At 40.4% G+C, this 27,148-nt stretch overlaps 4 protein-coding genes across 8 annotated transcripts in view; all 4 read left to right on the top strand.

Moving 5' to 3' along the window:
• The first annotated feature begins 115 nt into the window (after positions 1-115).
• Positions 116-13,695, top strand: LOC124452458. Of its 2 annotated transcripts, none has more exons than XM_047003002.1 (15): positions 116-371; positions 1,032-1,170; positions 1,610-1,811; positions 1,908-2,112; positions 2,189-2,299; positions 2,725-2,872; positions 3,395-3,625; positions 4,726-4,898; positions 5,198-5,498; positions 5,886-6,160; positions 6,929-7,100; positions 7,624-7,741; positions 8,389-9,341; positions 10,121-11,747; positions 12,678-13,695. In XM_047003002.1, exons 1-15 carry the CDS (start codon positions 159-161, stop codon positions 13,639-13,641), a joined length of 5,832 nt encoding a protein of 1,943 aa, XP_046858958.1. In that variant the 5' UTR covers positions 116-158; the 3' UTR covers positions 13,642-13,695. The 2 variants fall into 2 exon arrangements, with proteins under 2 accessions (XP_046858958.1, XP_046858956.1); XM_047003000.1 differs by having other exon boundaries at positions 6,929-7,157.
• Positions 13,696-13,789: 94 nt separating this feature from the next.
• LOC124453737 (neurofilament medium polypeptide-like) lies at positions 13,790-20,357 on the top strand. Of its 2 annotated transcripts, none has more exons than XM_047004588.1 (5): positions 13,790-13,982; positions 14,499-15,963; positions 16,873-16,996; positions 18,012-18,358; positions 19,798-20,357. In XM_047004588.1, the coding sequence occupies exons 1-5, from the start codon at positions 13,960-13,962 to the stop codon at positions 20,026-20,028; spliced, it is 2,190 nt and encodes a 729-aa protein (XP_046860544.1). In that variant the 5' UTR covers positions 13,790-13,959; the 3' UTR covers positions 20,029-20,357. The 2 variants fall into 2 exon arrangements, with proteins under 2 accessions (XP_046860544.1, XP_046860545.1); XM_047004589.1 differs by having other exon boundaries at positions 13,918-13,982; positions 14,244-15,963.
• LOC124453736 (lipoxygenase homology domain-containing protein 1-like) overlaps positions 20,181-27,148 on the top strand; it is a 24,650-nt gene continuing 17,682 nt past the window's right edge. The window contains exons 1-8 of one of the 3 annotated variants that reach the window (XM_047004587.1): positions 20,181-20,551; positions 21,840-21,911; positions 22,086-22,126; positions 22,735-22,938; positions 23,005-23,091; positions 23,788-23,867; positions 25,312-25,779; positions 26,443-26,633. In XM_047004587.1, the coding sequence (XP_046860543.1) occupies positions 23,834-23,867; positions 25,312-25,779; positions 26,443-26,633 (693 nt within the window). In that variant the 5' untranslated portion in view covers positions 20,181-20,551; positions 21,840-21,911; positions 22,086-22,126; ... (1 more) ...; positions 23,005-23,091; positions 23,788-23,833. Of the gene's footprint in view, positions 20,552-21,339; positions 21,632-21,839; positions 21,912-22,085; positions 22,127-22,734; positions 22,939-23,004; positions 23,092-23,787; positions 23,868-25,311; positions 25,780-26,442; positions 26,634-27,148 lie in introns of those variants that run through there. The other 2 variants (XM_047004586.1, XM_047004585.1) reach the window with 2 other exon arrangements.
• The window catches only part of LOC124453740 (60S ribosomal protein L32-like), a 28,709-nt gene continuing 23,138 nt past the window's right edge, over positions 21,578-27,148 (top strand). The window contains exons 1-2 of the mRNA XM_047004591.1: positions 21,578-21,582; positions 25,365-25,368. The gene's annotated coding sequence lies outside the window, so the exon portion shown is untranslated. The remainder of the gene's footprint in view (positions 21,583-25,364; positions 25,369-27,148) is intronic.

The following is a 27,148-nucleotide window of genomic DNA, read 5'->3' as shown; positions in this document are numbered from 1 at the left end:
TTGCCCGGGACAGTTTGTAAGCTTGTGCGCGCGTGCATCGATTTCTATTAGTGCTCTAATTGATGACGTCATTACCTAATTAGCATTCGCTATGTCAACAAAGGGACGTAAAAAAAACGAGAAAAATTTCATTGTTAAAAATCGTATAATTGTATGAAATGTCAAATACCTTGCTTACAAAGCCACTTTCAGTCAGCGATTTGCTGCCTCCCAATTACGTTCGCGATGAAGAAAGCTTTCATTTCGCGATTCCTTGGGTCAGACCGGCTTGGCTCAAGAACGAGAGCATCAAAAGTTTAGACAAGAAATTTCCCATGGCTCCAGGAGCCGAGGGATCTATCGTGTTTTACACGACGCCACTGGGGAAAAAGGTACGCATGTATGAATTTAGCCACCTCATTTGATTGTTTGGGATTCGGTGTATTCGTCTGGGGAGGGAGGGTGTTGTGTGTGTGTGGGGTGGGCTCGAACGTCCTTTCTCGATCTTTTTAAAAGTGCTGTGACATTTTTGACGATGACTTGTGTGAAATGCTTCTCATCTTATTTTTCTTACGGAAGATTTTTAAAGAAAACGAGACAAGGAATGTTCGCAGAAAGACAAAAATATTGTTGTTCGTCTTCAACTCGTTGTCGTTGTCGCCCCCCTCCCCTCCCCCGCTTCCCAATAGTTTACTAAAATTTTAGACATTTCACGATGTCCCAATATCTCTTGAAAAGTAGTCACTTACTTGGGCCCCTCAATCTTACTTTTCCACCAACCCCCCGGTTACAACACTCTGTCTTCTTGTCATACGGGTGATTACACGAGATAACGTTTAACTTTACAAAACTATGCGCTTTTAAAGTTTGAGGTGATACCCGATTTATAAATAATTCAGATAATCATTTCTTTGTTCAACCACTGTTCATCTAAAATACTTCCACCTCGAAATTGATGCGTGCAAATGTTTCTGGCTCACGCCGTAATTGTGTTTGAACATTCAAAAGGTGTGCTCAGTCGAAAGGTTTTTTTTCCCATTTTTGCTTTGTAGCTTCATCACTTGCCTAAGAATCGCGACTTCGACCTCAAGGATCCTCTTCGTCCCAGTTTATCCTACAACTGTCTCCACGATGAACATTTGCGGGTCTTCTTCAAAGAGAATGACATGCACAGACGTCTACATGAAGAAGGTTAAATGTCGAGTTGGGCGGAGGCGTAACAGACTCGTTCATTGGCAGGGAGAGGGGCGGCGCACGAATTCTTGAATGCATTTCTTCATCCGTAGAAAAGAATTGAGATTTCGAAGAACCTTTATACGGCAGAAAATGAACATGCGAGTGTGTGCCCCCTTCCCAATTATCGAGTTTGCTACGTCACTGAGTTTGCGTCAGCGGTTTACGTGAATTCATTCCCTGGTCAGGTTTACTACTGAGGTTTACCAACAGACCACGGTCACGTGATATGCACGCTTTATACAACAAAAATATTGAGTTTGCCTCCGCGGTTAACGTGAATGTCATTCTCTGCTCAGGTTTACTAACAGACCACGGTCACGTGATGTGCACGCTTTATACAACAAAAATATTGAGTTTGCCTCCGCGGTTAACGTGAATATCATTCTCTGCTCAGGTTTACTAACAGACCACGGTTACGTGAAATGCACGCTGAAGGAGTTTAACGAGTACAGGCAATGGATTAGGAAAATTAAGTTGGACGAGCTTCACCGCGAGATGAGACTGGATCAACAGAAGATGGAACAAGCGAAGAATGAGAGGTTGCAAAAAATCGCCATGGAACGAGATGCTGAACTATTAGAGCTCATGAAGTGGAGGTACGAACGAACTCGTGGATCATAGTTGGGATTCAGCGACGATCTTGGAAGAATTCTCCCCTTTCTTACAATTTTTTTGTCTTCTTTCCCTACCAGAAGAGAGAAACGATGCGAAGAGGCGAAACTCACTCAAGAACGTATGGAAAAAGAGAGAGCTCGTCTGAAGAAGTTGGACGAAATCGATCGTCAAAGACGCGAGAAAATCTTGGCCGAGCGCCTGAAGACACGTGATCTTTTAAAGATTAAAAGAGGTCTGGAACGAGAGCGCGTGAAAAAAAAGAAATGCGCGCAAGAAGAGAGGGTACATATGAACTATTCGTGTGCTTACGATCTTTATTAAAAGTGTTGAACTTTGGCAGCTATTGTTTTATCTATAGGAAAGCGAATTTCGACTTAGCATGATGAAGAAGATGGATATGGAAATCGAGAGAAAGTTGAAATGTCTCGAAGAAAGGAAAAAAGCAGCAAGGGATCTCAAAATGACTAAAGTATGTGCGAATTATGTACGAGTTATGTACTAGATATGTACGAGTTATGTACTAGCTATGTACGAGTTATGTACTAGTTATGTACGAGTTATGTGCTAGATATATATGAGTTACGTACTTGCTATGTACGAATTATGTACTAGCTATGTACGACTTATATACTAGCTATGTACGAGTTATGTACTTGATATGTACGAGTTATGTACTAGCTATGCACGAGTTATGTTCTAGCTATGTACGAGTTATGTACTAGCTATGTACGAGTTGTGTACTAGATATGTACTAGCTATGTATGAGTTGTGTACTACACATGTACGAGATATGAACTAGATAAACACTAACTAGGTGTGAGTTAAGTTCTTGTAAATGTTTAGCTGTTTTGTCATATAACTTTGTGTTCGAATTCGTCATCTTTTTGCGTTAAGCTTAAGGAACAATGGATGAGACGTGAGAGTTGGTCTGTAAAGCATCATGAAAAGGAAAAGAGAAGAAAGGAAGTGGAAGCTCAGGAATTTCAACAACTTGTCGAAGAGAGGAAAGCCAAAGTAGCCCGACAGCGTCGTTGGAGTGAAGGTTATGATTGGTTTATAACTTGGTTGAAAAATACTCCACCTACATTGGTATTGCTCTGGTTTAGTCGATAGTGTTAAAAAAGCGGTCTGTTTGTTTAATTATCTGTTTCGTTATTTTTATGAGTCGTTAAGTAATTCCAGTTAAAGAGTTAGCTACGGTAGCTCGCGGTATCTGCAGTTAACAATTTCTTCCTTTTTTCTACTACCGGCTACAGAATGTCCCTAACTTAATCATACAAATATCAAGAACGCGTCGAGCGTTCACTACGAAACAAATTAGCACTCAAAGAGTTCCCGAAAAATATATTATTTCTCCTTATGGAGCTGTAATATGTCGTCAAAGTAATTTGTTGAGCTATAAAAAGGTCAATCCAAGATGATTATTGTTCGGAGGTGGCTGCCCCGAGGCTCCTTGGGTTCTTCTGCCGTGTGCACACCGTGAAACCGTCCTGTTCTTATGTCTATTCAGTAAAAAGATAGTTTGAAGCACTTAGTTTAACTTAATTTTTCATTCGCCCTTCAGTTTGCTACAATGACATTGTTAAAGAGAACCGCAAGGTGTTCGAGAAACAGTTGAGGGATGCCGAAGTGCTTTTGAGCAAACTGAGCGAGAAGAAGGCGGAGGAACTGAACGAGTGGAGGAAAAAGTTCAACGCAGTGAAAAGGTCTTCCGTTTTGAGCACTAGGTCTAACAGCTCCTTTCAGTTAGAGAATTCAAAGAAAGGCAACAGACGAATAAGTTCCTGGAACCTTGGTAATTTGTAATTTGACTATTCTTTTATCATATCATTAATATTTGTACCATGACCTATGACCTTCTTTTATCGAATAATTGACAGTGGTACCATGACCTATGACCTTCTTTTATCATAGAATTGGCATTGGTACCATTACGTATGACCTTTTATCATAGAATTGACATTGGTACCATGACCTATACCTTCTTTTATCATAGAATTGACATTGGTACCATGACATATGACCTTTTTTCGTAGAATTGACGTTGATACCATGACCTATACCTTCTTTTATCATAGAATTGACATTGGTACCGTGACCTATGACCTTCTTTTATCACAGAATTGACATTGGTACCGTGACCTATACCTTCTTTTATCATAGAATTGACATTGGTACCATGACCTATACCTTCTTTTATCATAGAATTGACATTGGTACCATGACCTATACCTTCTTTTATCATAGAATTGACATTGGTACCATGACCTATACCTTCTTTTATCACAGAATTGACATTGGTACCGTGACCTATACCTTCTTTTATCATAGAATTGACATTGGTACCATGACCTATACCTTCTTTTATCACAGAATTGACATTGGTACCGTGACCTATACCTTCTTTTATCATAGAATTGACATTGGTACCATGACCTATGACCTTCTTTTATCATAGAATTGACATTGGTACCGTGACCTATACCTTCTTTTATCATAGAATTGACATTGGTACCGTGACCTATACCTTCTTTTATCATATAATTAAAATTTCTACTATGACCTATCACCTCTACAGTGTGTTTGAAAAAAAGTGCATCGACCTTAAATATGCTCTAGTGCAGCATTTCATGTTGTGTTTCACGCTTATGTTTTTATATAGCTAAAACGATAAGCTCTTTAGGTGTACTCGTTCATTTCTAATTGTTATGGGACGATAAACATGCCTTTGAAAAGTTAAAGAGATAACACCATATTGTGCGATTGCCTTTTAAAGTTCGACGCAGTTTTTCGATACATGCTGTATAAGTGAATTAATCTGTTTTGCTTGTTCACGGTGAACAATCTCGTCTTTTCCGATTGTTGTCACTGTCAAGCGTTTTGTATTCGATTCAGAGTTGAGCCTTCTCAAGGAACTTGGCATGAATGAGCAAGAAATCAAGGAAAATATGTATCGTTCAGCCGGGATTATTTCGCGCGGTAACGAAAAAACAGGGAACCTGGTACCCAGTGCGAAGTTTCCCTTTTTTCCGATTCCTACGATTCGCGAAAGCCTGGCGTCCTTAAGGGTTAGTGACGTGAACAAAACGTGTACCTGTTAAACATCAGTAATACCTACATGTCCTGTCTATCTATGCATTTATGATTCCTAAACACTGATAATTAACTTTTACACATTTCGAGCTGGAGTTTGCTACGAGGCGATATTAGCAACTTGTTTTCTTTATTCTTGAACTGACAGCTGTAAACTTTATTTTATTTCTACTCAGATGTCCAAGTTTGACGTAATTTTCTAGGGGGGGGGTGGGGTTGGTTGGGTACTTTTTGTCCACCCCTTCTTCACATCAGTGTACCTTAATTCATACAGGACTGGTCTTCAGCAAGTAGCGAATCAGGCAGTGACTATCCACCTACACCACCTCCACAAATAACCCACATGAAAAGAGATCATCACTTGGAGCCGATCACCGCTGGTTACATGGCGGTGCTCGATGATCACGGGGCAAAGCCCAACGGACATATCAAAGAACAAGATTTGAAAGGCCTTGTATCGGATTATGTTAGAGGAATACTAAATCGTTCGGCTGACGTACTTAACGTGAACTTGGTGGTACCGCCGCCAACTCCAAGGGATGAAAGGGAAGCGTTGATGGACAACTCAAGGACGCGTAAGTTCATGATAACTGCCGCACAGAGTTTTTTCACTCCAGATTATATACTAGGAGAATAGTGCCCTTGCGATTGTCGTCGTTGAAAACAAACCATTTTTTTGAGGTCAATTGATAGTTCTTTGAAGCCTTTGTAGATTGGCTAGTTTTGATGCCCGGTTGTCAAATGCGAGATGAAAGCAGGCATGCTCACAAGCATAAACTTTTGTGTAATGCACTGCTATGTGCACGAGCATGAGCATGAATAAACACGAGAAAAACCGTAGGTTTTGATAATCTTGTGCTTACGCTTTTGCTCGTGTCACAAGCGATGAGCAGCCTCGAGACCCCAGAAGAAAAAACACCCCGCTTCGATCACTTTCAAATGACCTTCGTTCGCATTTGCAGCTAATCTTCAGAATAGAGAGGGAGCTGGGGGAAGTTTACAAGAAAAGGTTCGCGAATACATCTGGAGTATCTTGGACCGAATCGAAAGCAAAATGCAAGTGGTCATTAAACGTCCAGAAAACTATCTTCGAGGAGTAGAAAAGACCGCGAGGGAATTGCCGCATGAAGTATTGCCAGTCGAACTCATCGACAGCCAACTGCATTATCGCAATAAACGAAATGTTATACGGATGTACTGTTGCAAGGTCGTAGAAGATGCGGCTCAAAAATGTGAGGTGAGTTCATTGTGACCCGGAACATCGGGGGATAGATGGTGATAGCGTTGGATAGACATTCGTTAAGGTGCTTTAGAGTACTTCAAAATAAAGTTTCTTCATTTATCTTCATCTCCGGGAAGTTTAGAGTAGTTCAAAATAGAGTTACTTCAGTTCGAGCACTTGCAAGGGCTATCTAGGATCGCCGCATCTGATAATTAAGGACGATTTATGCTTCGCGCGACAAGTGTCGTGCGTACTTTTTAGTTGTGCAACACATCTGTGTGCGCGCTAAGCACTGTTTATAGTTAACGCGCCGTACCGACGCGTCTTCAACAGAAATATGAGCGTCTTGTGTTAGTTGGATAATGCAGTATTAATAAAATACTACAGAACTTCATCCTGAAGGAAGCCTTTAAACCAATCACAATGCGCGACAACGCGGCAACTTGTCTGCGTCGTTACAAAAGTTCTGACTGCACGCGACGCGGCAATAAGCAAACGCGCCATCAAGCTACACTTCCGTTTTATTCGCAATGACGTCAGTTCTGCTATGCGCCATGTCGCTAGACGCTTGTAAAGATGCATGTATATATATATAAACTGGTCACAAAGGTTTGTGTTATGTCTGTAGCTGGCATAATTTATTATATATTATATTGTTGTTTTTTTTTGTGCTTGGTTTTGGTGTAGATCTTCAGATAGTAACAGTTTTTCTGTTTTTCGAAAATTTCCGATCTATAGTTCATTCGTGTAATTCATCTTCTTCCCTTTATTTCTATACTTCAGGTGAACGCCACTTTCCCCCCGCAGTATCGCTCATTCAGTGATAGACTTGAAAGACCTCGGAAGAAATACCCTTCGAGAAAAAACGTCCCCGCCAAAAATCGAGACGAGGTTGTCTTCAGAGCAATAGCCGGCGGTACCAAGGTACTCGAGTTAGCGGAGAGACGAACAAGCTGTGAGTCTTTAGCAAGCGAAGTGGAATGTTTGGACTCGGCCGTTAGCTATATTTCAAGTAATGTTAAAATAATAGACAGATAATTTTATGAAAACACGCTGACCCCGTCAATTTACGCTAATTTCCACGAGGAGCATATGAAATACAAATTTACTACACAGTTGAAGTGCACAACTGTGAACTTTTACGAAACATTGCGCATAAAAAGTACTATTTTGGGACATGACATTGTTGAAATTTACTACAATTGAGATTACATTTTACATACATTACATTGACTACGTCCTGAGAAGGACTGTTGGTGTTGATGTTAACTGACGTTTCGAAAACTTTAGCAAACATCAACACCAATAGTCTTTCTCGGGACTTTACTAACCCGAACGATCTACATCTACAAAAAGGTTTATTTCGTGTCCATGACGGGTCCCTAAATCCCTAAATAAACCCAGAGGTCCTTTAGGGCACATTTTTCTCGAGCTATATTTGGTTAATTTTCGTAAATCGTCATTTTCTCTATTGCCAGATAAACACAAGAGAACACGTGGTCAACGATTGTTCAACGAAAACATCCTTATGTTGGCGGCAAGAGCTGTAGTTGAAGCTATGAGCGACGCAGTTACGACTGTGCTAGCTCATAAGCGGTATGTTTGTTTGTCATTCATTTACCGTGTTTGCACAAGCTTATGCAAACCGAGGAGACTTTCGAGAGAACTCGAGAGCTGCTCGAGAGTTCTCGCAAACGTCTCTGAGGTTTGCATAATCTAGTGCAAACACGAAAAACATCTTTTATTTCTTTTATATAATAACAATAATGCGAAACAGATGAATTTATAACAAACGTTTTGATTTTTCCTCCAAGATGTATTCATGATCGATTTGCAAATTCTTTTTGTTTCAATTAATTGATTGAGCTCACATCGGTTTGCCAGGCTCATTTCGTTGTTGTTATTTTATAACTAGTGTTAGCGCATGCCATCCTCGTGTTGTTTCACTATACATACAAGTACTGGATGGTTACATCTTCAACTTTACGTCGATCGTCGTGTGCTCCTTGTATAAATTCCGTTTATATCAATCGTTTTATCATCTCTAATCTATCATCATAATACGGAATCTTATGTATATATGAATATAAGCCCCCCCCCCTTCAATTGCCGATGTGACAGCGGTCCTGCCACTTACCATAAGATTTCTTGAGAAATGAGTAATGCTTATGCTCTGAAATTCAAACCGCGCGAGCAAACTTGCTGGTCAGCTTCTTAGACAATGTTGAATTTTATCATTTCAGAAACTCGGATTTTTTCCAGACTGGCTTGCCCAATGTGTATATGAAAGACGTCCACGAACCCGCTATAAGAGAGCAAGCTGTCATTTTGAAAGAGCAACGGACGAAAGAGAGACAGCAGTTGTCGAGTAGTCAGCCTGCTGTGCCTCGCGAAGTTGATTTTTTGAGTAACGTCACAAAACGCATTGTGACCGATAGTTTCAATGACGTTCCTGCAAACGGTGGAGAGATTGCCGACTGTCAAACACTTCACGTTGAACGCGCAGGGACTGGTGTCGAGCCTGAAAAATCGGGAAAAACGTATATGGGGTCTGGGGTGAAGTGCGCTCGAGATGAGAAGGGATCCATTGACGAGGAAACCGATGATGTTTGTGAGGAGACTGGAGAGCAGTCGGAAGGTGTGAGAAACGTTGACGAACACTCTACCATTTGGTCAAGAGTTGCCGAGTCAAGTTCGGATCAACATAATAGCAACGGCAACGATGTAAAGTCGAAAGCATTCTGTGTAGATCAAGGAAATGATAAGGCAACAGATAATGAAACCGGAGTAATATCGTCTATAAGACCTTTATCGCAGTCGCCTTCGTCACTTGTGATTCGTAAAATTTCTGCACGCGAGACAAGTGCAGCTTGTGAACTCTCCCCTACATCATCTTCATACATCATACTGCCTACGTTGTCTCTCTCTGAAGACGCCTTGATCAACGCACGGATGACGCAATTTCATGACGATGACATCAAAGAGTCGAAAAGCGCCGAGCCCAGTTTACCGGTGCTTGATCCTCTCTCTCCTAAAGAGATGCACGTGACGAGGGCTGCCGCTTCTCAGAAAAGCAATGAGTCCGCACCTGTTAAACTACCAACTGTCACATCTGTGGAATTGTGTCTATCGAGGTCGCCATCACCGGTCAGGTCTTTGTCGAGGTTGTCGCAGAAAGAGTTTTTGCCACTGATCAGTAAGTATTGGAAACGATTTTCTTCCGTTCTTGAAGCGCGAATTATCAAAAAGATGGCGGCAATTAAAAAAATGGAAGTAATTCGAGATGTTACCACCGATGGCACCAGGTTGATTTCATACGATTCCTTGAATATGCAGTGCAAACGAACGTTGTAAATCGAGCTTAAAGAATGCGTGTCAACCAAGATGCATTGCGCGCTTTTGTTTATGTTCTCATCGATACTTTTTGAGCTTGCGGTGCACTGATTTCAAATTCCGTCACTACGTCGTCTAATTTATATAAAAAGTTAGCCGAAAAACGTTAATTGAAAACTCTACTTTTTATGAAGTATTATCGCTTGTCTAAGTTGCATCGACTACAATACGAAATCCGCCATTTTCTCGACCCACAAAATGGCCGCAATACATCTTGGTCGACGCACATTCTTTAAGAATGATATGCCTGTATTACGAAAACAATGTTCGCTAGTAGTCTTTGCGGTTGAATATTCATATATGTCTATTATAATCCGCAGAAAACACTTGACTTAAACTGAGAAACTTAAAACGGCAGAACATGAATATATGACTACCCCCCCCCAAAAAAAAATATTGAGTTGGCTACCGGCTACGCGCTGTACAGCACATGTGGAGGTAGAACTCGTAGTTTTTGACAAAAAGTGTCACGTCTATGCATGCAAAGACGTTGATCGAAGCAAACCAGGATTTGGATGATATCAAAATGGCAGCATGTTTTTTTGCTGTCTGCACCCGTTAATTTATTGAATGTCTTTTCAGACGGCTCAAGTGCGTCTTTTGTTGGTCACAACGAAGCGAAACAAAATGCGCATGAAATGGACGATCCGTGCGCGTTGGACGCATCCAAAAACATGACAAAAGACGCGAAAGAAAAGAAAACGACGACCGGGGAACGAAAGATGATCTCCGACTCAAGAAACTCCAATTTAAACTTACTAAGTGGAGAGGAGAAAAAATCCACTTCTTCGATTGTTCCAGCAAAGACCTCGAGCAGTGCAGACACAATGAAGACTTCACACGGTAGAAATGGTGAAAAAACCTCCGGTTGTGCCGAGATAACAACGTCAGCTCATGTTACTAACGCAACAAAAATCTCCCACAGTGCCGAAGAAGTTGAAACCGTTCACAACGGGGAAGCCACGAAAACTTCCCGTAATGTTGATGCTATGAGGACTGGTCATAGTGCTAACGAGTTGACGATCTATGATGATGCTAACGCAGCAGAGATGTTGCACAGTTCTAAAGCCGTGGAGACCGTTGACAGTGGTGACGCTACAGAAACTTCCCATGATGCTAACGCAGCCGAGATGTCGCACAGTTCTAAAGCCGGGGAGACCTTTGACAGTGGTGACGCTACAGAAACTTCCCATAGTGTTGATGCTATGATGGCAGATCATGTTGCTGACGAGGCAAAGGTCTCTCATGATCCTATCGCAGCAAAGACCTCTCACAGTGCTGAAGCAGTTGAGATCGCTCATGATGGTGACGTCACGAAAACCTCCCATAGTGCTGATAATATGAGGAGCGACCATAGTGCGAACGAGGCAAATATCACTCAAGATGCTAATGCAACGAAAACTTCCCATAGTGCTGACCTAGAAGAGCCCTCCAGTGAGGTTGAAGCAGTGGAGACCGTAGACAACAGCGAAGCTACGAAAACCTCCGACAGTGATGATAATATGAAGACCGAGCATAGTGCTGACAAGGCACATGTCACTCATGATGTTATCTCCAATAAAGGTGAAACAACAGAAACCGTTCTTAGTGGTGATGCTGCTAAAACATCCCAAAGTACTATAACCGAAGATGCTGACGCTACGACGATCCATCATGGTGCTGAAGCAAAGGAAACGTTTCATGGTTCTGGTGATCAAAAAACTTCATATAATACTGACGAGACGAAGACATCTCGCGAAACTCATGTTACGGAAGCTTCCCATAGCGATGACCCAACGAAGACTTTTTCAAGCCCTGACGTTACAAAAACATCCCAAACTGTCGTTTGTGCTAAAGACAAGAAGGACACTCACAGCGCCGATTCAAGAAAGACTTCGCCCAGCGTTGATTCAAGAAAGACTTCGCCCAGCGTTGATTCAGGAAAGACTTCGCCCAGTGTTGATTCAAGGAGGACTTCGCCCAGCATTGATTCAAGAAAGACTTCGCCCAGCGTTGATTCAAGAAAGACTTCGCCCAGCGTTGATTCAAGAAAGATTTCGCCCGGTGCTGACTCAACAAAGCCCTCCCAAAGGACGGACGAAACCAAAACTGGCCATGTTGTTGATGGGACGAAGAACAACCATGGCGGCGACGTAGCACGTTCGGCAAAAAAATTATTGGATAAATCATCTAGCAAAAAGAATTCACTTGTCGTTGCCAAAAGTGGGAGGTACGATGCCTTTCTTTCCATGCAGGTCGTACTCCGTTATTCTAAAAAAGTCTAACACTCTTTATTTTTATTGCGGATCCGGGGGGTGTACACGGGGTCAGCATTTCATCAACTGCCTATCAAATTATCTGAGGTAAGGGAGCGTTGTACATTTTGCACCCCCCCCTCCCTGAGCTTAGGTAATTCGATAAATAGTCGATGAAAATTATATTGTGTAACAACGTTTCCAAATGATACACTCCCTCGGGATGAAATCATAGATCCGCCCTTGATTGAATCAGTTTACTCTCTTACTCTATTGTTGCTTGTCCATCACTATCAAGATGCTGCCATCAGTTGCCATTCTTTTCGGTAGTGAAAGAACATTTTCTGTTCTTTGTTCATCAGTATAGTAGATAAGTGAATGGCTCGAATCCTGGAAAATTATTTCATCTTTTGAGATGTATACCTGTAGTTTAGTGTAGTCGGTGAGAACAAGTGTTGGTGTTGGTGTTGATCGGTGATATACTTAGGAGAATGGTGCGGAGGGCTGTTGATGGATGTGCCGTGGCTGGATGTGGTACAGCGGGGCTGCTTATTTCCCTACGAAATACCCATATGGAAAACAGTTTAGCAAAAGCAATTGTGACTAGCGTTTAATGGAGCACACATCCAAAAATCTATTGATACTAAAAAGTGACGAAATTCCATAAAAATAGTCTAACATGTTATGCAACAATTTTCCACCGACATCTCATCCAAAACAGAGCACCCCTTGCGAAAACCCCGGTGAAAAACACCTGTGAAAAATTCCTTGAAGAGCGTCGAAACGTTGATCAACTCTTACATCAACATTCCTTCCACTGCACAAACCCGGACGGTCTACATCTACAAACATGAAATATCAATAATACTGAAACATATTTTCAAAATATGCATTTTGCGTTTTAGATTTTCAAAATCAAGGTCAACGGGCGAAGCAGTGGTTGCTGCCTCGAGACGGAATACACTTGCTAAAGGTAGAAAGAATTCCGTGTCGTCAGAGGGGAACTTATTAACGACTAAAACGAACGAGTCATCCAAACAATCGAACACCGATAAGAAAGTCACAAATAAAAAAACAACGATCAAAAACACTTCAAATAAGAAAATCTCGCCAAATCACGAGGACCCAAACGTTCAAAAGAATTTTGGGACATGGAACAATCTGACATCTGAAGTTTCGTCACTTCCTGGTCACGACAAGCCTGAAGAAAATCTGAAGACTTCAAAGAAATCTCGCGTGAAAGACTCTCAAGAGTCTCAGGAGACGTCCACGCAAATGTTCGAAGAGAAGGCGTTAGATGAGAGTGACTCCAGATCTTCTGTGTCCGGGAATGCAACCGGTCGCGATGATAGAAAAGAAAGTGTCGTTACAGCTGAGCGATCTTCGCGCGAAAGATCTACCTCGAAAGGTGCAAGAAATAGCGATGTCATGACGAAGAGCACTACTGAGAAAAGAAAAATTGTAGCAAAAGTTCCGTCGAATACTTCCTCCAGAGATTCTGTAGCACAAGTCACCCAAAGGAGTGAGCAGAGTTCGAAACGGAGGTCGCTTGTCGGGGATCCATTGGCGTCTCCCAATATTCAAGATCTGTTAAGAGATCATAGTTTGAGAGAAAACAACAACTTGTCGAGCTCTTCTCCACTCGAGAATACAGGGAGTGATGCGGATTTCTACATAAAGATGCAGGAAGAGCTAAAACAGTACGATAGAAGATTGAAAGATGACTTATTTAACGATATCAACTTGGAGGGAGCTTCGCCAAACACCACGAAGAGGACGCTGAATACTAGCATTGTAAACAAATCAAACAACGCCAAAACTCCGAAAGAGAGTGCTCGAACAAAAATATGGCGGACGACTCAATCATAAAGATGCAGGAAGAGCTAAAACAGTACGATAGAAGATTGAAAGATGACTTATGATATCAACGTCAAACACCACGAAGAGGACGCTGAATACTAGCATTGTAACTTCAAACAACACCAAGTCAAGAGTGCTCGAACAAAAATGGACGACTGGGGACGTCATTCTCAAAATCACCTCTGATAACTTGAACTTCACGAACCAAGTCAAGGTCTAAAGCTGCAAACAGTTCTTCGATAGAAGCGAAAGCTGAGCTGTATTACAAGTAATAAAGTGGGTTCGACCCAGTCCATCACGAATGCCACCGGTCCAGATAGTCACGTGATGAAAACAAGAAGAGCAAGCAGGTTTGCGCATCTACAGCCTTCTTACAATATAAACACAAAGAGAAAGTTCCCCACCGCATTCGTTATTATAAGTTCAGAAAGTTCCCCACCGCATGTATTATTATAAGTTCTGAATGAGTAAGTCCCAGTTTGTGATACGTGTGAAGAATGCGGCGGATCCGGCGTTGAAAATTAAGTTGACCAACATTGAATGAGCTGCAACCTGATATTTATACCACCTAATACTTATTTTGATATTACGTGTCCTTTTTCAATGCACAGGTGATCCCTTTCTTCACTTGGCTTTCGACACGTTCTTTACAGTGCTGTTTACTACCGTCAAATTAGTGCTGTGTTTAAGTATCAGGGACTCGTTCATTTGAAATATATGATAATATATCTCCCGGGGTGAAGAGACTCTCTTTTTGTGTTCTGAAAAACATCGATTTTTATGGAAAAGCCGACATGCCGGCAGAAAGCGTGATAAAATTTACGCCGAGGCAGAAAATGTAATGGTCCCATCTTCTCGCTTCGTAGATCCACGTCTTTGTCATCTACGCTTCGCAACGAGAATGACCGGAAACAGAGTGTCGAACGCGTTGTGGACGGACGCAGAATCAGTGTAAAAACCGTGAAAAAATCAAGCAGCAAAGATTTTAAAAAAAGGCGTTCTTCTCAGACAACTGGCCATCAAAAATCTGTCCCGCAATCAAGCACTGAAGGGGGAACAACGAAAAGTGAATCGAAAAGAAAATCTAGTGTCGGTCATGTAAAATCCCAATCCAAAACGCAGAGAAAATCATCGAAAGATCTTGTAAAGAAAATGAATCCTACCGCAAAAGCCGTTTATGAAGGGACGCATGCGCAGGTCACTGAAGCAAAGATAGCTGTATCCACGCGAGAGACAAGCGAGGATGACCCAAAAGAAAGCAATCGCGAAGGTCAGCCGTTAAACGCTCTAGACGAATCATCTGGAAAGGACGCGCTAGAAATAAGCTTAGATAATTCCATGGAAACGAATTTGAGTGACATGCTCCCACGTGACTCGGATATGGAAGTCGTTGTTCAAGTCCATGTTCCCGACGAAGGAAAGATAAACGAAGCCGAGTCCACGTCACAAGAGATTAGAAAGGAAGGCGAGGTTGAAAACGAAGGCGACGTTGAAAAGGACGACAAGGTTGAAAAGGACGACAAGGTTGAAGAGGAAGGCGATGCTCAAGAGGAAGACGAGGTTCAAGAGGAAGTCGATGTTGAAGAGGAAGGCGATGTTGAAGAGGAAGGCGATGTTAAAGAGGAAGGCGATGTTAAAGAGGAAGGCGAGGTTGAAGAGGAAGGCGAGGTTGAAAGTCAAGACATTTCAAAGCTACCTAAGATAGATCTCGTACCTTTTGCTGGGGACGAGAGTCAGGATAAATCTAGGGCGAGTAGGATGGACAGCCTACCCTATTCTGGTGACTTGCCTCCCGATAAAATAGTTCCAGGTGCTTCAAAGCGATCGATCGATTGCGATGTTTCGGAGAAAAATGCCCTGCCAAGAAATTCCCTGGATGTAATCAAAGGTTACCAAATTGCATTTCCAACAAATTCGAAAACGAACTCCAGCAAGTCCTCGCATTCGAAAACGAACGCTAATAATCGCAGCCCACAGAATACGAGGTCCGGTCTTCGCACGGGTCGTCGTTCCATCACGGATAGCAAGATCGTGCAAGTATCGAACTTCGAAATGTCGAACATCGGAAAGAGCGGGTCAAAATCCGGCGGACATGCTAAAGTCCAAAACCAAAATCAACGCCACGGATCAAAAATCTTAGAAAAGGTCGAGGAAGGATCCGCGTTAGAAACGCACCGATCCATGAGCGTGTCAAAAGAGTGGGAAAACGTTAAAAGTCCAATGAACATCGCTAAAGCAGGAGGGAAAACGGGAAAAGTTTGGGGAATGGAAAAGTCCGATATCTCCAAAGAGGAAATAGAGAAGAACGACGGAAAGGCAGAGACTAAAAAGGTAATGAAGTTTTAATGGGTTGTAAAAATATAAGATGTCTAGATGATCAGATGAGCGTGTTTCAAGGACGTATCCAGGGGGAGTGCATATCCCCCCCTTAGCTCGTATAGTTTAGTTGCTTTTCTATTAAAATGTATTGCATTACGGCTTTTCCAAATGACGCACCCCTCCTTTGGTGAAATCCTGTTTCATCCCTCGCTGTTCATGTGAAAAATGTGCAAATGCAGCCGGAATAAGTATAATTTTAAATCAAAGAATGTTTGTGTCTCGTTTCTTCTTAGAGGACATTGGCAACGGATATTTTTATTGCTTATAGTACACTTGTCTAGTATGCTGGACACGAATATGCTCTTATTTCACAAGCAAATAGTTTTGTTCCTGAGTTACACTCATTTTGTTTTATACCGAAAATAAATTTGTTGCGGCCATCTTGCTTCAGATTCGCCAAAATTAACTTTTTGGTGACGTCATGGCCGGCGTGACGTCATATGCAGTTAAATAGTCGCATTCCATTCCTCTCAAGCGAGCGAAGCTTTTTTCACCAACTTTCAAACCAAAGATCCCGTTTATACTCCTTCTCAAAACAGAGAATCCCTGTTTCATATCTTTTCACGCCATTGTTGTCTTATATTTGCGTTCAAACCTTATAATCTTAAAGGTATATGATCGTGATTGAGGTGTATGAAAAGCGCGGGTGTACTACTGTTGCGCGTCTAGGGAAGGTTGGAATACATCATAGATATTTTATAGTTGCTCATTGGAAACTTCTAAAAAATATCTGAGAACGAAATTATTACCAATAAGATTTGCTGTAAAGTTTTCTGAAATTGAAATATGTTTATAGTAGCGTGGTCTGATCGACCATGGATTTTCTACTGGTTGTATTAACTTGATCTTTTCAATTTACAGGTCGAAGAGAACTATGAAAAATTAGAGCCAGTCAAAACAGCATCTCTGCCGTCAGTTAGGAGGAAATCCTCGTATTCCGCCGTAAACCCGATAAAGCAGACGAAGTTTTCCGAGGTCGTGCAGGGTAAGAGTTTTCAGCGGGAATTTTTTCAGAATCTTTGATTATACCGTGTATTGTAATTCAGTTGAAAACATGAATATTCAAAAAGTTATTTTTTATGCAACGTTTCGAGCCGTTGTTGAATTCCTTTTTGAATTCATTTTTGATTTTGACTAAGTTCACACGATACCGGTACGAAATGCTACTGGTATAGTTTCATATCGTTTCGAACTGTTCACACGATACAGTCAGAGTTTTGCTCCGTTTTGGTGCTGTGTGTTCGAATATTTTATTGCGTCATTTTTAGCAGGCAAAAAGTTGTTTTCAAACTATTACGGTTGGTGTTTACGGTTTCATACTTTTTCATATGAATGTGAACATTACCTCAAACCGTAAGAGTTTTGCATCGTTTTCAAATTCTATCGGTATCGTGTGTACGGGGTCTTACTAATTTCAATTTGGCGTAAGAAGCTAAACAATTTAGCCAGCTTTGTTTCTAAAGGAGATTCCTGTCATGTTTTAAGTGTTTTGGTTGGAGATTGTGTAAGGATCGTTATGTATTGAACAGATAATACACGCTAGGGTGAATATTGTTCCCTTTGTTAGCGCTGGCTTGTAGATGAATTTTATTTCCAGCCGAACAGTGTGAAAATAAAAATATACGAACATTGTGGTATCTTTGGAATTAATTTGTTTAACAAGTGCTTTTTCAATTATCAATTTCAAGTTTGGTTTCGCGGTTATGTGGAAAATTTAGTTTTGAAATGTGGCTCGTACATTTTGATGGTCTACATGGTATATTGTATCCAGGTTATCTTGCGATAAGATTTTAACCAATTGGCGCTCAGAAAGGGATTCGCGATTGCAAATTCATTCAGCAGCATTGGATTGATAATATGCGAAATCGATAAAATTAGTTGAATTTGTTAAATTATGCTCGGTCATGTAAACCGTGCTTCCACTACATAAAGCATTTGATGAGAGCTTCCAAAAAAAATTGTGTTAGAAAAATACGCTGAAATAATTTTTCTCCCGCAAGGAACACCATTGCTAAACAAGGACCTCTCGATGTCACAAAGCATACGAAATAGCCTGGAAAACATCGATGTCGCAAAGAATGGCGGATCACCACCTCTTAACCACGTGCCTTCGCCTCCAAATGGGTCCAAACCCGACATTGTGTCGCCGCGCATCTCGCGAATTCTTTCGCGCAGACGCAGCGACGGGTCTGGTAAATCAAGCGGGTCGAACGGCTCGGCGACGGAGATGTCACCCACCGCTTCCATGGAAATTTTAAAAATGACTTCAAATTCTTCGCACGGCTGGGTTTCTTCGCCAACATCCTCCGTCAAGTTTTTACCTCCAGTTAATTCTCGTGCTTCCAAGGTAAATACGGTACTTTTTATTTCTGTTTCGGCCATTTTCACATGTGTACACCCTTCCGATAAGCGTCGAAGCCCGCCCAGTATGTACTGTATAGTTGCATGATTACTGAAAAAAACAATGCTCTGGACGAGCCAATCATACTGAATCAGCCGAATCTTAAAACCCTTCGCTCTTTGCGGGGTCGTGGAAAGCAAAGCTCGATTGAGGGGAGGGCGTTGAAAATCCGAATTTGTGACTGATTTGGAAAGTGGGGCATTGTGTATCTCCCCCCCCCCCTACTGTCAACGGCTTGTAAGTTACCTGATAACAAATTACGCGTTTCACTGCCCCCCCCCGCTATTAGAACAAGAAAGGAAAAACTCTCTCTACTTAAAAAGAAAAAATTTGCACGCCTCCTGCTCTCCATCAACCAAGGCCAGGAAGTGTACACATACCTCCCCGCTTCTCCCATAAAATCCATCCCTGAATTTAAACGAACTAAAAGACCTCTTATTTCAGTCGCAGATTTCGCGTGAAAGGTTTAGTATTGACAGCTTTCCAAAATATCTCTTGGATGAGTTAGAAAAGAGTCGAAGCCTACCTGGTATAGGACTACCAGATAACCGAAATTACAAAACTCCTGACTACCTCGATCATATTGATCCGGGCCGGTTGCACGAAGCCTGGATATCGTTATCCATTGGATAGCAAGTTTTTTAAACTTTTAAAAAACCTTTTAAAAAACAAAAGTATGAGATTCGAAATGAACAATCGCTGAAATGAAATATTGTTTCGAAGACTACGAAATTTCTTTGTCGTAAGAAAAATATAAACACCTTTTTTACAAGTTTGAATATTTTTGCTATGCAATGGATAACGCTATCCAGGCTTCGTGCAACCTGCCACTTGCCGATTCTTAATATTGCAGGGACATGGGAAGCAAAGTACAATTGCCAGGTGGAGCTAAATGTCTGAATACGTGGAAGGGTTTTAAGGGATTTGTCAAATGTTATCTCCTTCCCGCTTTCGGTGGGCCTGTTGCATTTTTCTCGGCGGTTGGCTTTATTTCAAATATTTTAGCAGAAAATCCTGCCGTCACTGGAGAAAAGATTTTGCCATAGCAATTTTTATGCCTTACTCTGTCATTGAAAGTGTGAGCGAACTTTTTGAATACCGCGGCACAAGAGTTATTCGGTCACGGGTACAGTACTACGACAACGAAGAGATCTATCAATCTAAAAGCAAGGGAATTGTTTTAATTCATTTCCCATCCATATTTCAACATAGAAATTGTTCCGCCAGTCAACATGTTTCAACCGTCGTCATTTGCTTTTCTAAAAGACGCCCTTTATTTTGAAACTTTGTTTTGCCAAAAAATCAAAGCTTCGCATGTTTGTGTTAATGATGTAAGCAAACGGTTATGCAACATCTTGCAAATTAACAGTGATTTGTATTTTAAGACAAGCAACAAGTCGGATGGTTCCAACACGCAAGGCCGCCCCCGCACTGCCGAATCATCAACATCACGAAATGGAAGCGCGGGCTCGGCGTCGAACGTCTCCAAATCCAAAGCCGCTCTCGTTGAAATTAAACGATCATGTTCGGGAGAACTTCGTCTTATCGGGTCCAGTTCGGGTTTGGTGTCAGCGCAATCTGGACGAAAAGAATCAAAGCCTTTAGTTGGCATCTAACTTGGACGATATAAACTCATTTCGTATAGTAAATCAGAAATCCGTAAAAAATTCCATTCCACAAATACCAATCTTCTCCCCTTTTCAGACAGTTGTAATTGTGCCGCCCGTTTCGCTCAATGCTTCGACTTTCTTTTACTTTTTAATAACTTTTTTTATTTCAACTATCAATATCAATCGACGGTGCATTGCAAAATAATCGACGGTGCTTATTGACGGCAAGTGCAATATTAATTACCGCTGACTTTTCAAATGAAAGAGTCCTTAAAATACAATGTATAATGTATGAGCATCCTTATACGTTAATTATACGCTTTGAATTCGTGAAATATTTTCCCTGCATATTTTGCCGTGAAGCAACACGACATAAATACAACCTTCAACGTATAAATGCCGTAGAAGTTCAGTGGACAACCAAATCCTCTTGTATTCATGTGAAATTTACTTGACCTACGCTTATTTAGCGAAGATATTGACGACCAAGAATCTTCGATTACTCTAATCCTAACGAAATATATTTTATGTAAGTATATTTATACTGTAGTAGGGCTGTATGAATTTTTTAACGAAGAATGCCGTGTGACTCAGATAACACTCTTTTACGGAAATCCACCTGTTTCGTTCCACTTTTTGTGTATGAAATAATGTTATATACTATTGCCCAGCGTATTTGGGTTTAAATATTTGTAAATTCTGAAAGGAAAGACTGTTTGAAAATGGTTTTTGTCCGTCGAACTCGGGGATGATTTTATTGTTTCAAGTTTTCCCAAACATCCAAACTATCCATTGTCTAAAATTTGGTACCAACAAAAATATATTTCAAAGTTTTACTCAATACTTCTGTACATTGTCATGTCCATAATATGGGTTGTGGGGCCTGGGACTTGGGAGGGAAAATGTTGCAGTGGAGATGATTATAACCACGATTATAACCTGGTGCGAAGAATTCAAACATTTTACAACATGTTTTGTTGTAACGAGTAACTTGTTGTAACGAGTAACTTGTTGTGATGTTGTGATCAAGTGTCATGTCCGGCATAGGGACTCAACGACACTTTCTACGCGTATTTTTTGTCTATTTTTCGTGTTTGAGACTTGTGGTGATGTGGCATTTACGAGTTAGAATGTTTAGGAGTGAGAAATATTTTTTCCAATCAAAAGAAAGTGCTATCGATGAGATTCTGTGATTTGAATTCGTTATTTTTACTGACAGTACTATGTACCGAAGACGACTTTCCATAAACAAAGTCTTTCGTATGCAAATTTATTGCTCCCAGTTAAAAAAGTTGCTTTATTATTAAATCCCTGCTATACACCGTGTATTATTTCTGATGATAATTATGCATAAAACCGTCAGTGAAGCGTTACTCGTACGTCAAAACAAACTATTAAACTATTCTATCTAATCTCGTAACTCCAAAACAGGCCATTAAAACATATGGTTAAGTAAAAATCTTGCCGAACCGTGGCGATTTCTCTTTATCAAATGCAAATCGTGTTCTGCCAAAGCAGTGAGTGACTACAATTTTGGATGTCGTTTGAGAGTGGTTTCAACTCGGTTTCAAGAGGAAGAGCCGAAAAATTTGATAGCACTTCTGCTCAGGTTGGAAAAAACGCTATCCTAGCATTGTTTTACACTTTGTTTTGAGACTGGTCGTGGCTATCAGTCTACCACTTCGGTTGTCTCTCGCGTTAAATCCTGGCTTCTTCGTACAATTTCGAACCCAATCACTAAACTGAAATGAATATCTCATTATAAAGCGGCATTCAAAGCCGTATCATAGTACCGAACTATTCTTTACAAATTTCAGGAAGAGCATTTTGAAAATTTGAATCGAAGTATTGAGAACGAACGTCGGCGCATCGCGCGAAAACTTGAAAAGGTATATATACGCAATTCAAGCGATATTGTGTTACCAAGATGAAGGAGCCGTTGCCAATCATGAGATATGCATACATTCCTTTTGTAATTTGATCGCCTTTGAGAACGCGTCCGTCTGGCTTCATAACATACCTTTCGATGCTATCGTTAATTTTTCAATTTGTTGCTTTTGTAGTGTAACGTATCAGAAACAACAAGCATCAGTAGTTACTCGAGGTAGGTCAATTATTCTCGAACATTTGAATATCAAGAGCTCGGACATTGAATAATGAAGGATATCGCAAACCATAAAAATACGATACATTTGCGGTCCTGTCTTCATTCTACTCTGATTGTTCAGAACTATATTTTCCGAATTTGAGCTAGTGAACTTTGTACATGTTATGTACGAACATTCAAGCTACACATTGCCGCTTTTGAGGTGTAAATATGATCTAATACATGCTAAATCGCGAAGCATCTCAAAGATGCTTGTCCGAAATGGTATTGAATATTGGCTCCAAAGAGACTTTTGGTCATGTTGTCCATTTAAGTACGAACCATTTTATCGTCCAATTCATTTGTATTTTTCATTAAAATCATCATAAAATTCATCACATTTATCCCAATTCCTAACGTCGACAAATTCCTTACGTGGAAAATTTAGTACAATACTTAGCTCTGCCTACACCTAATGATCTAAGCTTGATTCTAACTAATGAAATGTTTGACCTCTTTTTAACTTGTTGGATGGAGAAAATGCAATCATTGCAACTCCCTCTTGTTTCGATTGTACGTGAAAAGACTTGCCTTTTGTTGACCTTGATTTTGTAACACTTTTATAGAGAGAATGGTTTCAATCAAAGAGTGTCATTACATGTTTGTAGATGTAGATCATTTGGGCTATTGGAGTCTTGAAAAGGACTGTTGGCGTTGGTGCTGACTGATGTCTTGACAACTTGAACATTAGTCTTCTTGAATATTGGCAAATCCAACACCAACAATCCTTTGCACTACTTCACTAACCTGGACAATCTTGAAACATATAGGTAGTTTAAATCATGTGTCAAATCCTGTTTGAAATTTTTCTAATAATCTCACATTCAACTTCTAAGCTCCACGGATGAATCGATTATTTGGAGGGGTGACAATAGCAATGTAAGAAGAGAAGAAAGACAAGCCAACATTACAGATTACAATTTGTAAGTTTTTTTGTAAATAGCTCAAAAACACTCCAGAGTTTACAGTGTTTATTTATTCAAATTATTCAAGTGTGTATTGACTATTGAAGGAATGCAAAATATGTAAACACAGGTTCACAATTTGATGCATTTTTGCAGCTGGATAAAAACCTATTTTTTATACTTGTAACCATACTAAAATCATCCATCCATCATCCAATTTTGATTGAACGTACAATTTAGAATGTAGATTTGAAAGTGGAGAACTCTACAATTTTGGAGCATGTGATTGTGTCTTGCATCGAAAAAGGCAAAAAATGCCAATTTTCTCTCCATTAATTTGATGTTAGTTTTTTGGCATTGGGAGTAGTCAAAAGATAGAGAGTAGTATGTAAGCTACAGTAGTCAAAAGGTAGAGAGTAGTATGTAAGCTACAGTAGTCAAAAGATAGAGAGTAGTATGTAAGCCACAGTAGTCAAAAGATAGAGAGTAGTATGTAAGCTACAGTAGTCAAAAGGTAGAGAGTAGTATGTAAGCTACAGTAGTCAAAAGATAGAGAGTAGTATGTAAGCTACAGTAGTCAAAAGATAGAGAGTAGTATGTAAGCCACAGTAGTCAAAAGATAGAGAGTAGTATGTAAGCCACAGTAGTCAAAAGATAGAGAGCAGTATGTAAGCCACAGTAGAGATTTGATCGACTTATGTTGAACTTTTGCAGTGCAAACGGAAACATTAAGATATCTGAAGAAGACAGCAGAAACAAAATGAGTACATTTGACACACGAACTTACTCACAAGGTATCCACGCTTCTTTGCTACATATTAATGCAAGGATGTTTTGCTTTGTGGAGTACGATTTGCTTTGCAAAATATTTCATGCTTTTGATATTTTGATTTGTCAAAAATCATAAACCTTTTCGACTTTCAAAACAAACCGAAGCACATTTATCTTTCAGTTCGTACCAATGATATTTTTAGGTTTATCAGACTTTCCTTATTTTTATGGTAATGGAAGTATTGTTGCAATATTGATCACACAGAGTTGCTCAAATCGTGTCATTAAAATGTTCTACAGCTTTTGTTCCTTTAAACGAGTGAAACTTTCATTCATCTTGTTTGTCCATAAAAAATAAACAGGAACATGACAAAGCTGTAGGAGGCAAAGCATGTTTTAACTCGTTTAATTCATTGCTATTTTTAACTATTTTAAACTTTGTATCGCCATCACGACAACAAGTGCCGTGTTCAGGTTTTTAAGACTGGGTGGGACGACGTGAAAAGCAAAGGTGCGAGACCTCTAGAAGAATTTAAGGCCTGGCCACGCAACGCTATTTCCCACATATTGATGATGTTATAAAAACTTAGTTGAAACATGCTCACCTTGATAACCGAAAGCATTCCCACGTTTGATGAAAGGCGGGGAGGTGGCTACGAAACACATACAGAAAAGAATGTTACACTATTTACAAAATTACGAGAGATATAGCATTATGTTGAATAACAAGCCTATTTAAGTATTCAAAGGACAGGTATGTTTGCAAAGTTTTATGTTAATATGAAATCCACACGTCAACGGTTTCAGTTATCCGGTGTCTTTGGTGGAAGCATTTAAATATTGTTGACGTTCTGCGTTCGCCTTCTGACGTAACTCACGAAAGTCAAACTGATGTTCAAACTGCTAGCTTTTAGATTTTTCAATTGGGTTATCTTTTAACTGCATCAAGGCAAAGTGAAAAGCGTGTTCGATTTGAAAATTTGTCACATCTGTAAAAACCTTGCATTCGATGTCGTAAAAACCTTGTATTCGATATAGCTACAGCAAGAGGCTAAATTTGTGTTTGTACTTCATATAAGGGACGCCAACACTTTAAAAACTGTGGCTATCCGGACACTCAGACACTCCAGGCAAAGCGCCCGTCAGTTAGCATTCAGCTCATTCACCTTTTTACAGTATATCTTCCTACGCTAAAAAAAAACTTAACGGAAAATATTGAAATTAACAAAATGACACAGCCAAAAATGTAAGAAAGATTTACAAATTTTTTTCGTTCAGTCTGTCGTTTTAAGTGGCGTTCTGTTGTTGTTGTTGGATTTTGTGGATGCTTTGTGTTTTATGTCTACTGTTGCCGCTATCTGATGATACGTAGGCTCAATGTTTGAAATTTGGTTAGGTTCACGCGGCAGTTCTCTGTATGTAGCAAATATTTGTATTAGCGTAATAATTGCGGTTGTATTTTAATAGAGTACACACAGCATTCGCGAAGTGCAAGAACAACGACCTCACAATATACCTACCGCACTGTTAACGGTGAAAATATTGATCATGACGAGGTGCCATACGGAAATGTTGATCGCCGTGAAGAAGTACAGAGGTACACCTACACCACACAAAACGGATATGGCGATGGTCGTTATGGTTACCCGGGACCGGAGTATCGAAGTGGAGCTCACTATCCTCCCAATGCGAGGAATAGTCCCAGTCCCCAAGGATCTAGTGAAGGTCTTCAGCGACAAACAAACTCATACGAGGAATCCTTTCCACCTCCTGTCGACGAAAGACCTGGATCGGCATCTGGTTTGTCACGTGGTGTGGACTATCCTTACCAGTCCCAAACTCTACCACGGAGCTTTGGTCAAAATGATACGGAGGAAATTCCACAAGGGGGGTCGTCCACCTTGCCAAGACAGTCTCAGAAACAAAGGGAAAACAGTAAGTATTTCAAGCGAAAGGCAATTCTCTCGTCACCTGTGTGACATTCACGTTGTAATTTTTGGGCCGGTTGCACGAGCGTAGGTAATAATTAAGACCATGCGAAGTATGGAATATTTAATGTGACTTGGGGTAGCTCCATCTGAAAACATATGCTGTAATGATTTTCACTATCTTTTCAGAAGTACAAGCAAAGGCACGGCTGCTACGCCAAGTGTGTGACTCGCAAAATTGCTGTTTCCTATGTTGTTTTAACAAATGTAAAACTCTGTGAACTTTGATTCGACAAATTAACGAAAAATACATGAAGTGCAACGTGGAATCTTCCTGATTTCAGCGTGGTTTCTCGTGCAATTTGAAAAAAAAACATGCGCGAGCATTATATTTAGCACATCGTACTTGTAGTTTCAAAATGTTTCCACGAAGGCTCTATTTTAGAGACTTATCCTGGTCTTTCAACCTATGCGTACTTGTCGTGCCATTGCACCATTATGCGATAGTTGAAACGTATTTTTTCTTTGTTATTTTCAAACATTTTGTTTTTGGAAACGAGTTGAAGAACCACAAAAAGATCCCCCTCGTATGTAAGCTCACGCTCCGATTGTATTGTTGCTCTCAACGTGCAAGTTTCCTCTTTATGTTAGCGTGTGTTTCTCATTACAGTCACGTACAATCTCAGCATGAAAGTCGGCGATGTTCGCGGTTCTGGTGCCGATGGAAACGTCTACATTCAACTGTTTGGAACCGAAGGAAAGACTGCAAAGATTCAATTACGACAAGCTGGCGACACTAGAAATAAATTTGAGAAGGGAAAAACGTATAAATTTACCGTAGATACGGTCGACATTGGACAAGTGAGTGAAACGGCGATCGCTGCAAACGTGAAGATTTGAATTGATCGAAACTGATGGATTTTGCGATGGAAATGTTTCCTTCCGGAGAATCAAATGAGATAATTTCATCTAGTTTGCATCTCTTCAAGGATCGTTCGTTTATAGAAGACCCAATGACTTAGAACTCAATCTACTAGATTTCTGACTCCGCCGAAATTCTATAGTTACGAGTGAAAAGAGCCGCCATCTTGAAAGGTGGCAAAACTGACAATATTTACGACTAATATCTGTTTTTCCTGAGTTTATATACAGTGGCAAAGTTGATAGTCTATGTTCAATTTTTAAAATGTTTGATGGGATTGGGTTTTTAAACCGTCTTTTAGTTTGTATTTCATTTTGAGTTTTGCTTTTTGCCACCTTTCAAGATGGCGTCCTTACCTCACCTACAAATGGTAGTTAGATATTTAGGGGATTGGGTTCTAAATCGTGCCTTAAAACAGGGCGTATTGCCACAAAAAACTCGTGCCTTAAAACAG

The sequence above is a fragment of the Xenia sp. Carnegie-2017 genome, unplaced genomic scaffold (genome assembly GCF_021976095.1).
Source record: "Xenia sp. Carnegie-2017 unplaced genomic scaffold, XeniaSp_v1 HiC_scaffold_25, whole genome shotgun sequence".
In the NCBI taxonomy this organism is placed as follows: Eukaryota; Metazoa; Cnidaria; class Anthozoa; order Malacalcyonacea; family Xeniidae; genus Xenia; species Xenia sp. Carnegie-2017.
This window is presented reverse-complemented; position numbering and strand designations above follow the sequence as displayed.